Source organism: Talpa occidentalis, unplaced genomic scaffold (assembly GCF_014898055.3).
Source record: "Talpa occidentalis isolate TD23 unplaced genomic scaffold, MPIMG_talOcc4v2.1 talOcc4.4, whole genome shotgun sequence".
Taxonomy (NCBI): domain Eukaryota; kingdom Metazoa; phylum Chordata; class Mammalia; order Eulipotyphla; family Talpidae; genus Talpa; species Talpa occidentalis.
Genome location: NW_023604295.1, coordinates 57,722,972 through 57,737,640, shown reverse-complemented (window position 1 = coordinate 57,737,640; position 14,669 = coordinate 57,722,972). Strand labels below are relative to the sequence as shown.

Below are 14,669 nucleotides of genomic sequence, written 5' to 3'. Positions count from 1 at the left end.
ATACTGTTGTTTTTGCTTTGCATTTGAAAAAGTAAGACAGAGGATGACTAAATGAGTCGAGTAGGGTTGCGTAGTTTCTAAGGGACAGAATTGTATTTGATTGAAGGTAGTGATATTTCAGAATCTTTGCGCTTAATCTCTAGGTCTTACTTTGTCTATGCCTTACTTTTCCTTTCTTTTGGTGACATAAGGCAGAAGCGTGTCCCTTTTGTGTGCTGCAGTTGATATACTTGTCTGCTCTCACATCAGGGCGCAATCACTTCTGATCTTGGTTGCTACACCCCTCAATCTTGAGCAGTCCCCACTATCACCTGGCAACAAATATATTATTTTTCTCAATGAATATTTTACCTAGAAAGAATTCATGTGGGTTTGTGTCTGTGGTTCCCATGGAAAATTTGAAAGGCTAACGATATACCATGTAAGTAACAGAAAAATGCAGTTAATTCCTAAGAGGCACTATCTATCTACCTTATAGAAATTCTCCTTCTATATAAGCTTCTCCTTCTATGTACGTTTCCTGATCATCAAAATCTAAGCCTTCCTCACAATACACAATAAGATATTCGCAAATCTAACAGCTTGGGCTCAAGGGTATTTTCACTTTATTTACTAAAGATTTATGGTACACTGCACAGTAATTTAATTTTTTTAAATAATGAAAATAAGATTTCCCTAGAATTAAGGTGAAAAATAGATGGCAGTTCTCTGTATTATGATCAAATGAGCATTAAATCCTTGGAGCGCTCCCAACATGCTTAAGCATCCTACCCTAATTGCCAGCATCTCATCAGACTTTTTGGTTCCTTTATGAATAGGAATTTTTTTTTTGTTGTTACTTCATTAATTATTACCATGTGGTGACCCAAAATTAAAATCAAGGATAAATAAATAGCGGACACTTGACTTCATAGTGTCTTTAGGTTAAGAGTTAAGACTTCATGCATTTCCTTTAAAGTGCCTCATTAAATTAAGTGCAAGTTTTATCATCTGACTTGAACATTTGCCTAAAAAACTGCTATTTAATTGAAAAAGTGCACCCACTTTGCTCGAGTTAATATTATTGATAAGCAAAGTAATGATGCTTCTCATCCGAACCATCAAGGTGTTTTTATTAAGAATTAGTGGAACTCTTTGAATGTACTAAGTACTTTGCATTCCTGCTTCGTTATTCCTAGCTAGTATCCTCTGAGATTAGTCAGCATTTTTGAAAAATGTGTTGCTGTTAACCCCTTTGTCCAGAGTAAGTGCAAATTCATAATCGGTGCTTTCAAATTTATATTTGTTAAGGGCATTTTTGGATCTCATATCTTCTAGACAATTCCTTCAGTTTTACAAATCAATATAATGGCTTCATTTCCATTTTTAGCTAATCTATTACCATTTTATGTGAATATGAGTGATTTTAATAAATATATGAACTACACTTTTCCCTTCATACCTAAAGAAATATAATCCTGTATTTACCATACTGCAAAATAATACCATCAAAAATCTTAGTGACTATCCATTATTGCAACCAACTTTGAACAAACAATTGAATTTGAATCATTCTATTTAAAAGCCTCAGCTAGCAAAGTAGTGAAGTTTGAGCAATAGTGAGGTAGAGTGCTCTTCATTAGCAATTTAAAAATTCTTTGGAGAGGAGTGTAAGAAAATCTTTCATGCCCAAGTAGAGTTTTAGAGCACATTTGCTAACATGCCTAGTGGTTACTCAACTAGTGAGAACTCCCCATTCCAGTAATATGAACTACATATTTTTATATTTATTTTAAATATAGAGAACCACAGCAGGAAATCCTTAGCAGTTGGCTTGGCACCATGATATGTATATTCATTCCAGAGTAAGGATTCATGACTCCTCTGCTGCTGTGATTTGTATAACAGCTAACTGGAATTTTCTTTTTATGAGAGATTTGTGTATGATGATAATAGATTTCTATAATGACAGAGCCAAACAAAAGACATCAATTGACTCAGTCTTCTCAATGTCTAATTGTTTAGCAGGTAGGAGAACATTAAAGAACTAGAGATAACTCAATGGTTATTTATTATTAGTTATTTCATTTATCTCCATCCTGTCTCTTTACATTGTTTTTCTAATACTGTAGGAAATCAAATGGTACTGTTTCGGTTCCAGATCCTGTCCATATAGCAGCATAAGAGCTAATAAAAAATTAAAAGAGCCAAAGATAAAGGAAAAAATGTATGATGTAGCCACAAACTTATTCAGAAGCTTATTAAAATTATAATTTCTGTTAGTTGCATTTAAGAGACCCCTGCCCACCATATTTCTTATCACTAAACTGGGTGTAAGCATTAGCCACAGACATTCGTAATCTCAAAATACACATTGTGTGAATCTTGGAAAGTTATCAGCAGATTTTATCTCACAACTGTGGAACTCATGAATATTTTCATGAAAACTATTATGTAATATATAGGCAATCTGGAAATTTAAAAATCACAAGTATCTTTTGTCAACTCTACTTATATAATACTATACTGTTCTTCTGTCTCAGAATAAAACAGAAACAGTTTAAATTGCTAGGACTAAAGAGAACTTGCATCTAACATTGAAGTCTCAAAAAAAAATGGTATTTATATTAGGCATTTCTAAATTCCTTCACATTAGTATCTCTTGAGAGATGGCGTAGAATCCTCAAGAAATTTGATTTTAACTGAATTCTATTTCTAATCAGTACTCACTCTAAAATCAAATATATGTTTCCATGAGGGAAGATTGACTCCCTACTGAATAAATTGAAAAGAATGTGTTAGAGGACCATTTCGAGCACATTTGTAATGACTTTGCTCATGTATCACTTCATCAGGATCTATTCTTCTTCTTTTTTCTTTTCCTTTTTCTGTTCTTTTAATGAAATTCTCAATTTAATGAGGTAACTGGAATTAACTCTATTTCTTAGTACCTAAGTTTCAGTGAGATTAAACTGCACAAGATAACACAAGTAGAATCTTATTCCAATCTCATACACTTTTCAGTATGTTTTGTTGCCTCACTAGGACTTCTGAGGAATTAAAATTTCATCTCTGATTTTGCCTGTCTGCTGGCATTTAATATAGTGGAAGTGTGTGCTCCAAATTGCAGACTGTTGAGGTCTCTCCTTTTGTATCACAAGTGGGGTTTACCCAACCTCTAGCTTCTTTCTGTTTCCCCACCCATAACCTCACCAATAGCCAGGAGCAGGGAGAAAAGAAAATGCCCCATGTTCTATCAAATATAGATAATAGAGTGGACTAGAGCGGAGATAAGATCATATGGAAATGCTGGTGTCTTATCCAGTCAAGCAAAAGGACATTGGCCATCCATGACCCCTCCTTCTCCTACCACTTGTGACCTGAAACATAACCAGAGGACAGGACTTGCATCAAAATAGGTTTTCAAATTTGTTAACTCTCTTCTGTTGATATATATGAATTTAATTATTTTAATTTAAAGTATTTATTTTAATGATCTTTTTAGAAGCAAAAGGAAGTCCTATTCCCTGAGTACCCACCAAGGGTTAGACTGTGTGCTCTCTCCACTTTACCCACCTTTAAGATGTACCTCGAACCATGATGTGGCGTGCTTGCAAGTGGTGTTCTGTTTTCATGCTTATTAGTATTGTTACATTCATTTCCATCTCCCAGTCTTCGTAATGGATGGTGTCTGTATTTACTATTGACCTAGATGGAAAGGCCATTTTATATTTTTTACTGAAGACATAAGGATTCCCTATTTTAGTAGAGAATTTCTTTGGAGAGTATTAAAAATTATAAGGATATAAAATTTAAGTTTGTACTAAGACTTTCTCATTTCCTTCTTTAAACCAGAAATTGTTGTCAACTTTCCTCTCAGATGCAGGAATTAGAGACCCCCCTCTCCTCCAGCTCTATATTAAGCTTGGCCCTCTTGGAGACTCACCTTGTTGACAGTTGTGACCAAGAAAAGGGAAAAGTAACTAATTCTTGGGTGTGACTGTAATTACCTACACAAGTATCAATAGAATGTTTGCTGAAATTCCAGCCTGGCAAATCCAGTGTGGTAATTCATATTACCAGTATCCATGTCTTAAGTACCCATAGTCCTAGTGCCCTTCTGTGGTATGGCTCAGGCATACTGTAAATTAGAAATCACACAAAAAAGATAAACTCATGCCATTTGCAGCAATATGGATGAGCTTGAAAGGATAATGCTAAGTGAATTAAATCAGAAGGAGAAAGCTAAACACTGGGTGGTCACTAATATCACAGGAACTAAATTAATAGTCTGGTAAAGACAACCTGAAAAACTGACCCTTGATGGCTGACTATAGAACTGATACAGGAAGGGAGGGAGACCCAATAGTCTGTAATGTGGATGCGCTATGGTGCTAATACCTGATGGGGATATACCAACGTTACCTCAGCTAATAATTAATTAATTAAAAATAAATAAATTAGAAATCACAGAAAACACCCCTCTAATTAGGAAGTATCAATGGTTCCTCATGCTGCCTCTGAGAGTTTTCATGCCTGCTTTTGAAAAATCCTAAAATCTTTTTACCTCTTTACCTGTGAATTATTTTCAATGGGTATTGTTTTTGTTTTCCAAATATGCATTACTATTAAAATATTTTATTCCGCTTTTCAAATGATAACTCCCAAGATTTTGATGTATTGGTCATGCCTGCCTCTTCACTTTTTCAAATTTCTGCATCCTCTACTAAATGATTCTTTTTAAGTTGAGACATAACTGGCATATAATACTGAATTAGTTAAAGGTGTTTACTGTGTTGATTGGATACATTTATATTTTGCACTATGTTTACCACCATAGTTTTAGTTAATACCGCCATCAAATCACCTAATTCTAATTTCATTTATGGTGAAAAAATTTAAGATCTAGTTTCTTAGTAACTTTGAAGTATTAAAATAAAGCAATACTTATAGGACACCACCAAATTAGTTCCCCTATGTGCTTTGAAGATCTCAAACAGGTATATAAAATTGAGGATAATCTCATTTAAAAAATTGATGCATCTTCTAAAAGAAATGCACCTTCTAAAAGCAACTTCAGCCCTTAAAGAGACACTGTACTTACAGAGATAATACAGAATGAGGAGTTTAAACCTAGATTTGAACCCCCTTCTGAACTTTCTTCATTGACTACATGGCCTTCAGCGGCAGCAGTATAATTACATTCAATTTGGTGAATCCCTATTTTCAATCACATTTATCCTAAAATCAGCCCTGTGAGTGAATCATGGTCTTCTTCTGAATTATAAATAAGCAAATTTGCTCCAGAGCAGAGATTTGTCCAAAGACTTGGCAGTTGTCATTTGACAAACAGATGAGATCCCGGGCCCACTGGCCGCAAGGCCAAAACTCTCCTGTCTCCCTCACAGGTAAAACTAGATGGCCACCTGTCGGACTTCTTCCAACATTCATTTATTGTGATACTTAAACACTTACTTTAAAAAATCCACTGATGAAGAAAGCTTTAGACAAATACTGTAAGAATGTACATTTTAATGGAAGCAGTCATTCTTTTTTTTTTTTTGAATAATAAATTTTATTTTTATATTCCCCATATAATTGCAACCCCCCCATTCTGACCCCAATCCCTCCCCTCCCTTCCCCCATCCCCCAAAAAGTGTCTCTGGTTCATAGTTTTTTGTTGATTTTGATTTTCACTTTCTTATAGTTATTCATTTTCCTGGTCCCTTATTTAAGTTTTCTAGATTCCTGCTATGAGTGAGACCATCCGGTATTTTTCTTTTTCTTTCTGGCTTATTTCACTGAGCATGATCCCTTCCAGCACCATCCATGTTGCTGCAAATTGCATGTGTTTATCTTTTTGACCTTTTATCTTTTATCTTTTTCAATCAATGATTGAAAAGCATTTAGCTAAAGAGAGTGATTTAAAAAAGTTTTATTCTCTTCCAGAAGTAGATGGATTTTTAGCTTCAGCAATTCTTTCAAATTGCTGATTTTTTTTCCAAAATTATAAAGACACATATTCAATATGATATTATATATGTATCATAAAAAATATATATACATATATATGTGTATATATATATATTTACCATATCAATCTAAAAGCCAAGTAAAAGTAATCCAAATTAATTTCAAAGGTTTTAATTGTTAGAACATATTCTCTGTTAAAAAAAAAAGTGAATAATAAAATGCATGGTAATCTTATATACATAAATCAGTGATGCTATCTTTCCCCATCAGCAATACTATGCACTTATATTTTGTACCTTTCACAGCGAGTGTATTTGTGTAACTGTGTAGCTTGGTACGTGCATGTGGAACTGGAGTTTGAATCCTGAATTTGCTATTTACTAACTGTGTGACCACAAGCATCTACATTAATTCTATAAATAATCTAGGTGTTTATATATTCTTTATTCTGATAAAATTATAAATTATATTGATTAGTTATTGACTATCAATCCTGTCTTGAATTTTTCAAATTTTTCAAAAACTGCTAACAGTGAGGTTATTAACATTTTATTAATAATTTTCATGAGGAATATTTGATAATTTACTTTCTTTCAAAATCCTCATCAAATTTTGGCACTTGGGATATGTGGACTCAATAAAACGATTTGAAGAGTCCCATCCTCATATATTTTTCTGAAAGTGTTTACTTCCTTCAGTGTTTACTATAATTCAAAAATGAAACCACCAAACCTGGAATTTTCTTTATGAGAACTAGCTAAAATAAAAACTGTTATTTCTATTTTTTAATAGATGTAAGTTTGCTTCCCTTTCAATACATTTTAGTAAGATTTTCAAGGAGAAAATGGCTATTTCACTTAAGTCGTTAACTTTTTTTTTAAGAGTTATTTCATTTCTTTCTGCATACAAGAACTGGGGTGTAGGCCAGAGGTGCCGGTGGTGAGAGGATTCACCAGAGACAGAGTGGGGAGCAGAACAGGCATATCCACTGAAATATACAACTGAGGGGAACAGTGGGCAAGAAAGGAGAGGTCTGCTGTACCATGTGGGTTATCTCCCTGGCTGGGGATGGAATTCATGTGGCAGTGGCTTGGTGATAGCTTGATAGCGCTGAGACTTTAACCCCAATGCCACCAGGGAAGCCATTGACATTTTTATGAAAAGTTATCCATATGGGATCCCCTTATCCTTCTTTGCCTATAGGTTCTGTAATGACAACACTTATTTGTTTTCTAATATTTTTACTTTAGATTTGTTTCATTTTCTTGTTCATCCATTTTTTTAGGGGGTTATCAATTTTCTCAATTGAAGAGAATTGAAATGTATTTTAAAATGTCTTGAAATCAGGGGGCCTCCCCGGTGGCGCAGCGGTTGAGCGCTGGGTGGCGAAGCTGCCCGCAGCCTCTGCAGCGCCAGTTCGATCCCCGGCTGCTCCCCGGCCACCGGAGGAGGGTCCCACATGGCGCGCAGACCTCTCCTGCCGCCCGCTGCTCCCCTCAGCAGTGTACTTCGGTCCTTCTGCCTGCTCTGCTCCCCGCTCTGGCTCTGGTGAATTCTCTCAGCGCTTCTGACTGTAAAAAGTCTTGAAATCAGATTGACATTTGCTGCATAAATTTCATAGCTTGGCCATGTAAAGCACAAAGAGGCAAATTAGAATACAGATCAATAGAAGATATCCAGATTGAAGCACAGTAGGGAAACAGATGACAAATAAGAGACTTGTGGGACACATACAGCAGATCTGACTTATAAATGAAATCTCAGAAGAAACAAAGAGCAAGAATGCCTATCGACAATAAAATAGATTAAAAAAATCATGATTTATTCACCCAATGTCAAGCTCTGCAGTGATGAGAATAAGCAACCTGCAACTTCATGCAACATTATACACAAATGTGTATACAAACATAAGGTTGAGTTTAAATAAAAGAAACACAGAAATGAATACATTTGGTATGATTACATTTATATGCTAACTATAAGAAAGGGTAAAACTATTCTGTGAGAATTGAAGATTATGATAAACTTTTAGGAGGTTGTAATGACTGGAGTGTAATGGGGAACTTCAGGGTATTAGACTTTTCTTTCTTGAGCTCAGTACTAGCTACATGCATGTATTCAGTTTTTTAACATTCATTGAGTTGTACTCTGTGATGCATGCTTTATCTTATGGATATTCTTCAAAAAAGTAATTTGAAAGTCATACATTTATATAAAGTTCAAACTATTAAAAATGTCCTTAGAAATGATTTAATCTATCACCCTCCTTACATTTTACTGTTGAGGTTGCTAAGACTTCATTAATTAATAGTTAAGTAATTTATTAGCAAATGAGAGTAAACTTCAAATAATCTGTTATATATTACATGTGTTATATATGTTATATATGTATTTATTATCTGTGCCTCTCTATATTTATATGTACATTGATATCTGTATCAATATGCCATCTACATTATTTGATTTTCCTGGGGGGTATATATATATGATAAAGTTGTCATTCACTATTATGTACCATTTTAGTGCAAGATAAAAGTATTTATGTGATAATATAGCTCAAGATATAAAACAACTCAAAACTCAAGCTTACAACATGGTCTCATTTACATTTTTTAATGTCTTTTAAACTGTAATCAGGGCCTCTCCTGGTGGCGCAGCGGTTGAGTGCTGGGCTGCGACATTGCAGCCTCTGCAGCGCCGGTTCGATCCCCGGCCTCCAGCGAGGATCTCACAAAAAAAATAAATAAATAAATAATAAATAAACTGTAATCATACATTATAGGGCTTAGTCATGTTGGCAGAGTTTTTAGGTTGTACTGCTGCTGCCTTATAAATAGATTTAGAAGGCTGTAGTTTATACTACATTTATAATTTTTAAATCCAAAGTAAATTCAGCTTGTGCTAAATATAATGAATGTATCTGTTTGAATGAGCCATATGTCTTTATCTCACTTCAACGTAGATCATACACCATTACAACCCTTTTTCTAGTTAAGTTGTGATTCTTAGCAAATGAGTTATGGAATTCTATTTAAAGCATATAAATACTTTTAGGGGGAAAACGGCATTTTCTATCCCAGTTTTCTTAACCAAGAGTTATACCTCGTATTTCATAAATTCTTAAAAGTAGAATTACAAGGGATTGAACATGTGAATAACAATTTGAAGTACCCTGCCGGTGTAGTCCCCCAATGTGCTTATTCCAGCGAGGGAGGCAAGGAGCTAGGGAGGGTGGAAAGAAAGAAGGAAGGAAAATAGTACACCCTTGGAAAAAGAGTTATAATTTCTCCTGGGTGGTCACAAAGCTAAGGAATTTAGCTTTGTGCTTAAGAAAATCTGTTGTCAGCTCTTAAGAGGTAGAACCCAGTCAGTCATGTGTAACCACAGCAGCCACTACAGGGCTGTAGATCTCAAACATTAGTATGCAGCAGAATCATCAGGAGGTCTTGTTTAAAATAGATTGCAATCCCATCTCCAGAGTTTCTGTTTTCATAGCTCTGTGTGAGGCTTCAGAATTTGCACTTCTGTCAAGTTCCCAGGGGGTGCTGATACTGCTGGTTCAGGGACCACAATTTAAGAACCACCACATTAGGGCTGCTCTTGCTTCTGTTGCAATGTTTTGTCATAAGTTTGAATTTCTAAACTTGCTTTTGATTTATTTAATAAAACTGAATCCATAAACAAAGTACAGTGCATTGTGTCAACTTGTGTGCATAAGTTAATTTGGATGCCAAAGAGAAAGATCCCAGTGAAAAACTTCCTCAGAAAATTTTTGCCCAGAATGAAACTTTTTTTAAGTTATGATAATAACCTCTCAGAAAGTACAGAGAAAAACAATCAAATACATGTTGCAACAAAATACTTAGTCTGTGTTCAAAATAGTTGATTTTTTTTCTCTTAGCATTGAGTAGTGAGTGCAACACCACTACCAAGGTCATTTCACTGAAATGAAAAAATTTCAACTGAAATTTATTACTCAAGGTGCACACACATTGACTTCCTCACCCAAGAAGTTTGCATTCGATGAAAGTTTGTATTCGATGAAAAACATTTGCTTCTCAAAGATACATTGATGTGAATTGTAAACCTTAGAATTAAAAAAATGTAAATATGTGACAATATTTGTTTATTTAATTCGCTTATAGGACTGCATCAAAACATGTAAATAAGGACCTTGGTAATATGGAGGAAAATAAAAAGTTAGAAGAAAACAATCACAAAACAGAAGCCTAAGAGAGAAACTGTTCTAGTTGTCCAGGTGGGTATGCCATAGGAGCTTTATGGAAATAATTACTAGGATGTGTACGCCCTAGAAGATGAAAGGGAAGCCTTGGCCATGAGATGCTTCGTAACCGCAAACTTCTAGACAGGAAGAGTGGTTTTCAAAAATAAACTTTGATAACTCAGAAAGGTGATATAAAAAGAATATATTACCAATAGCCCTCCCCCATCTTCTGAAAATTAATCACTATCCTCTGAATAATTTTCTCAAACTTGGAGATTTTAACATTCAAGTAGCATTTTGTATTTAATGCAAAAAGTTTAGCTTAATTTTACAGATTGATATTTTGTTGGATAAGAGCTGATTCTAATACTTTAAATTTATTTTTAGAAGAAATTATAAAAATAATTTTAAAATATGAAAATTTTAATCAAAGAATTAAATACTATGTCAGTTTATACTACCAAATTTCAAGTCATTTTAATAAAAAGACTAACAAATATGTGTGTGTATCCACACACAAATACACATATTTGCATTTGACATGCAGAGTATGTGTGTGTATGTTTTATATGTGTCTGTGTAATGTGTATATTAGTTATAGATATATATTGCAAATATTTAAATGTAATAGCTTTATCGTGTGATTTCTAAGATAGTCTCCAAAGAGGTATGTTTTCATGGTATTGCCACTTGCAGTTTGAACTTTTCATTTTTATTTATGTTCTCTTGAGCCAACCAAACAGAAGCCATTTGGACAAATTATTCTGTGTGTCCTTGAGAAAAACTGTTACTGTAATTTACTCCTATGTTATAAAAATACCCAACACAGTAAAATCTTGGTTCATTATAAATAAACCTTAAGTCACAGATTTACTAGGTTTCTCAAATTAATCCCACACAGAAGATAGAATGCATGGAGGAAAACAATTGTAAACCATTTTTACAATCTGCAAGAGCTGAATGATAGGTTGAAAGAAGTATGAACGGGCTCCTTCCCTTAGCCTGCCTGCACTGACGGCCAAGCATGCAGCCTTCCTGCCTGATGGTTTTTTGTTTTGTTTTGTTTTTTCCTGCATCTTTTGGGTTCATTCTTCAGTCCTTTGTAAACATGTATTTTACCTTCTCTTTTCTTCAAAGTTGGATAGAGTAACTTCTCAAAGGAAAACTGAGCTTGAAGACAATGTCCACAGAATAAATTGTGATTTGAAGGGATAAGAGAATTTTTAAACATGAAGAGAAACAAAGTGAAATATTTTCCTGAAAACCTTATAATCTTCATAAGTTAACCAATTTTCACAAAAAAAAAAAAAAAAAAGACTCGATCATTCCAAAATGTTCTCGAAAGAAGTGTTTGAACATCGCCTGAGATTACAGATGGGTTCAGGGCCATTGGAGTTTTCTAAAAGTCTCCTGTGAAGTAATTCCTATCACTTTTAGTACAAAGCATCTGTTGATAGTGAAAAATGATTGCTATGGTACCTATCTAAATTGTGGTTTTTTCATCATTTCAGAGAAAATAACTATATAGACCAATTGAAGCATGAACGTGGATTGTATTTAAGACATATACAAAGACATTGACAGCAATTCATGGTTCAAGTATTAAGCAGTTCATTCTACCAAGCTGTCACAGGAATTCAGAGAATTATCTCAAGTAAAACAATGAAATGAAATTACAAACAATAACAAGAAGTTTGGGCAGCCATGAAAATAGGTCATATGTTGTATTTGGTTTGCTTTTTTTCTTCTGTAAATGTCTGCACTGAGGATTTCTTTTTGGTTTGCCTTTTATGTAAATTTTTTACGTAGCTATTTTTATACACTGTAAGCCTTGTTCTGGGAGTTGCTGTTAATCTGATGTATAATGTAATGTTTTTATTTCAATTGTTTATATGAATAATCTGAGCAGGTACATTTCTGATTCTGATTGCTATCAGTAATTCTCCCAAACCTTCTCACAAGCACCTAAATCCCAAAGGTGGCAGCTTGTGAAGATTGGGGGTATACACATTACCTGATTCAAAAACTGTGATTTTTATCACACGGGAGGGGGAGGCAAAGAGTCAGATTGAGAAGCTGGGTCGAGCTGACTCTCAGAGTTCAATCACACACACATATGGACACATACATATTAATAGTACTCCCAACCTGACAATTTTACCTATTCTGAAAAAACATAACATAATTTGGGTAGCACATACCTATAAAATCACCTGCTAGTAAATTTTTTTCTGTCAAAAGGAAAGTCAAATCCATGTGTGAGAGAGAAAGTTTGGAAAACTCGTGGAAACATCCCCATTTTCATAGATCACAATGTAAATCACTGTAATTAAAAATTAGTGTTAAATCCTTTGGGTTATCCACTGCCTTAAAATTATACCTATTTCCTGTTTTAAAAAAAAAGATATCAATCAGAATTGGAGATTTTTAACAGTGGTCATTATCAAAGCTGAGTTATTTTCCACAGAATATAGAATATATATTTTTTTCGTGTGTGTTTTTGTTAACTACGCTACAGATATTGAATGCACCTTGAGATAATTTAGTGTTTTTAACTGGTACATAATTTATCAAGCAGTACATGAAAGTGTAATAATAAAATGTCTATGTATCTTTAGTTACATTCAAATTTGTAACTTTATAAAACATGTTTTATGCTTGAGGAACTTTTTAGGGTGGTAGTATAAATGGAAACTTTTTGAAGTAGACTGGATATGGGCCAATAGCTACTTGTGACTAGACTTTTAAACTTTGCTCTTTCAAGCAGAAGCCTGGTTTCTGGGAGAACACTGCACAGCCATTTTTGTCCCAGGATTTACATAATTTTATAGAAAAAAATGAACATCAGATTTCCAAGCATAGAACTGTGTTCTTTCAGAAGAAAAGGAAAACTGGTGTTTGTTTTATAGACTGATAGAATAAACAATCATGAAGGCAATGAACAACAAATTGAAGATAAAGTCAGATGGAGATTAGGAATCATATTTAGCCACTTCTGCATTATTTAGAAACACATGTTATTGTACATTTGTAAACCGTTTACTGTCTGGGCAATAGTGCCTCAGTTTAATAAAAGCTTCCTGTAGTACATTGGTATGAATTAAATATATAAAATATCCTATTAGACTCAATGCTGTATAAAATATTATGGGAAAAAAGAAAATGCATTATTTTGCCTCTAAACTTTGATTTATTGAAGTTTTATTTGGCAGGAAAAAAAATTTAATCTTGGTCAATATTTAAACCAAAGTGAAAGGGGAAAAACCAAAGTTACTTGTTTTGCATGGCAAAGCCATTCTGTTATCTTTGTAAATACTGTTATTTTTTTCTTTTCTCTTTAGAATTTTGTTAAAGAAATTCTAAAATTTTTAAATACCTGCTTTCCACAATAAACCATGAACACTAAAATGAAAGTACTTCCATATAAATATTTTTTTCCTTTTTTTTTTGGTGTGGGAGATCAAAGGTTCAAAGTCTAACTCCTAAGATATATTTGCAGAAAGAAATGTGACAATAGAAGAGAAGTTTATACTACGGTTATTTCTTGGTTTCCACTTACTATGGTTAACTAAATCCAAAACAGCTGTCAGAACCTAGAGAGCAGAACATGGGAATCTCGGAGCTCTGGATGGAAAGCATAAAGTCTGCCTTGGAAAAAGGAAACATTATTACCATTGATCAATAACTTTATCAAAAGAAAAAGCTTATTTGTGTAAAGGCAGCCATTTGCACAGCGATTTTCGGAAGGAAGATAATGCACAGTCCTCAATTTAACTCTTTGGCAACAGGAGACAGGTTTTGTGAGTTCAAGATTCAGTCCCTATCTGTGATTACAGGAATTGTATGTGGAAATGGATTAACATACCCGTCTATGCCTAAAAGATAATAAAACTGAAATATGTCTTCACATATCTCTCACAGCTGTCTGCCTCTTGTCTAAATGTGGATGTTCATATGTAGAAAGCAGCCATCTTTATCAGAGCCAAAAACTCATTGTGAGTCTCCATCTCTTTGGAGAGGGAATGCAGAAAAATGAAATTGTTCATGGCTTCCTACTGGGTCAGTTGGGCCACCTGAGCTAATCCTAGATTTCACCAGTGAGTGGTTTTATAATCTGAGTGTTTTATCTTCATTCATAGGATTATACTTATTGTGGGTGTCCCTTATGAGTGTCCTAAGAACTTACTAGGAAGAGATGCTTCTGTTTCTTCATTTCCACCATTAACACACCATTTAGCTTATTTGGAATTACTTAGGCATGGACGTTCGTAGGAATGCTTACCCTTCAAAAAAATACAAAGCCAGAGAAAGAAATTAATATGTATTTAGCTCATACTATATGGTAGAATTATCCATTCATTATCTTATTTAATTCTTAATAGTTATAAGTAGTATTAAATATTCCCCATTTAACAGCTAAAAACTAAGTTTTAGACAGGTTCCTTAATTCTCAAATGCATTAGGTTTTTAGTTGATAAGCTGGGCCTCAAAC

At 34.0% G+C, this 14,669-nt stretch overlaps 1 protein-coding gene across 3 annotated transcripts in view; it reads left to right on the top strand.

Annotated features, from left to right (window-relative positions):
• ALCAM (activated leukocyte cell adhesion molecule) overlaps positions 1–14,084 on the top strand; it is a 196,382-nt gene extending 182,298 nt beyond the window's left edge. For 2 of the 3 annotated variants that reach the window (XM_037525621.2, XM_054700634.1), the window contains 2 exons: positions 10,098–10,210; positions 11,689–14,084. In XM_037525621.2, the coding sequence (XP_037381518.2) occupies positions 10,098–10,185 (88 nt within the window). In that variant the 3' untranslated portion in view covers positions 10,186–10,210; positions 11,689–14,084. The other variant, XM_054700633.1, reaches the window with a different exon arrangement.
• The last annotated feature ends 585 nt before the right edge of the window (positions 14,085–14,669 follow it).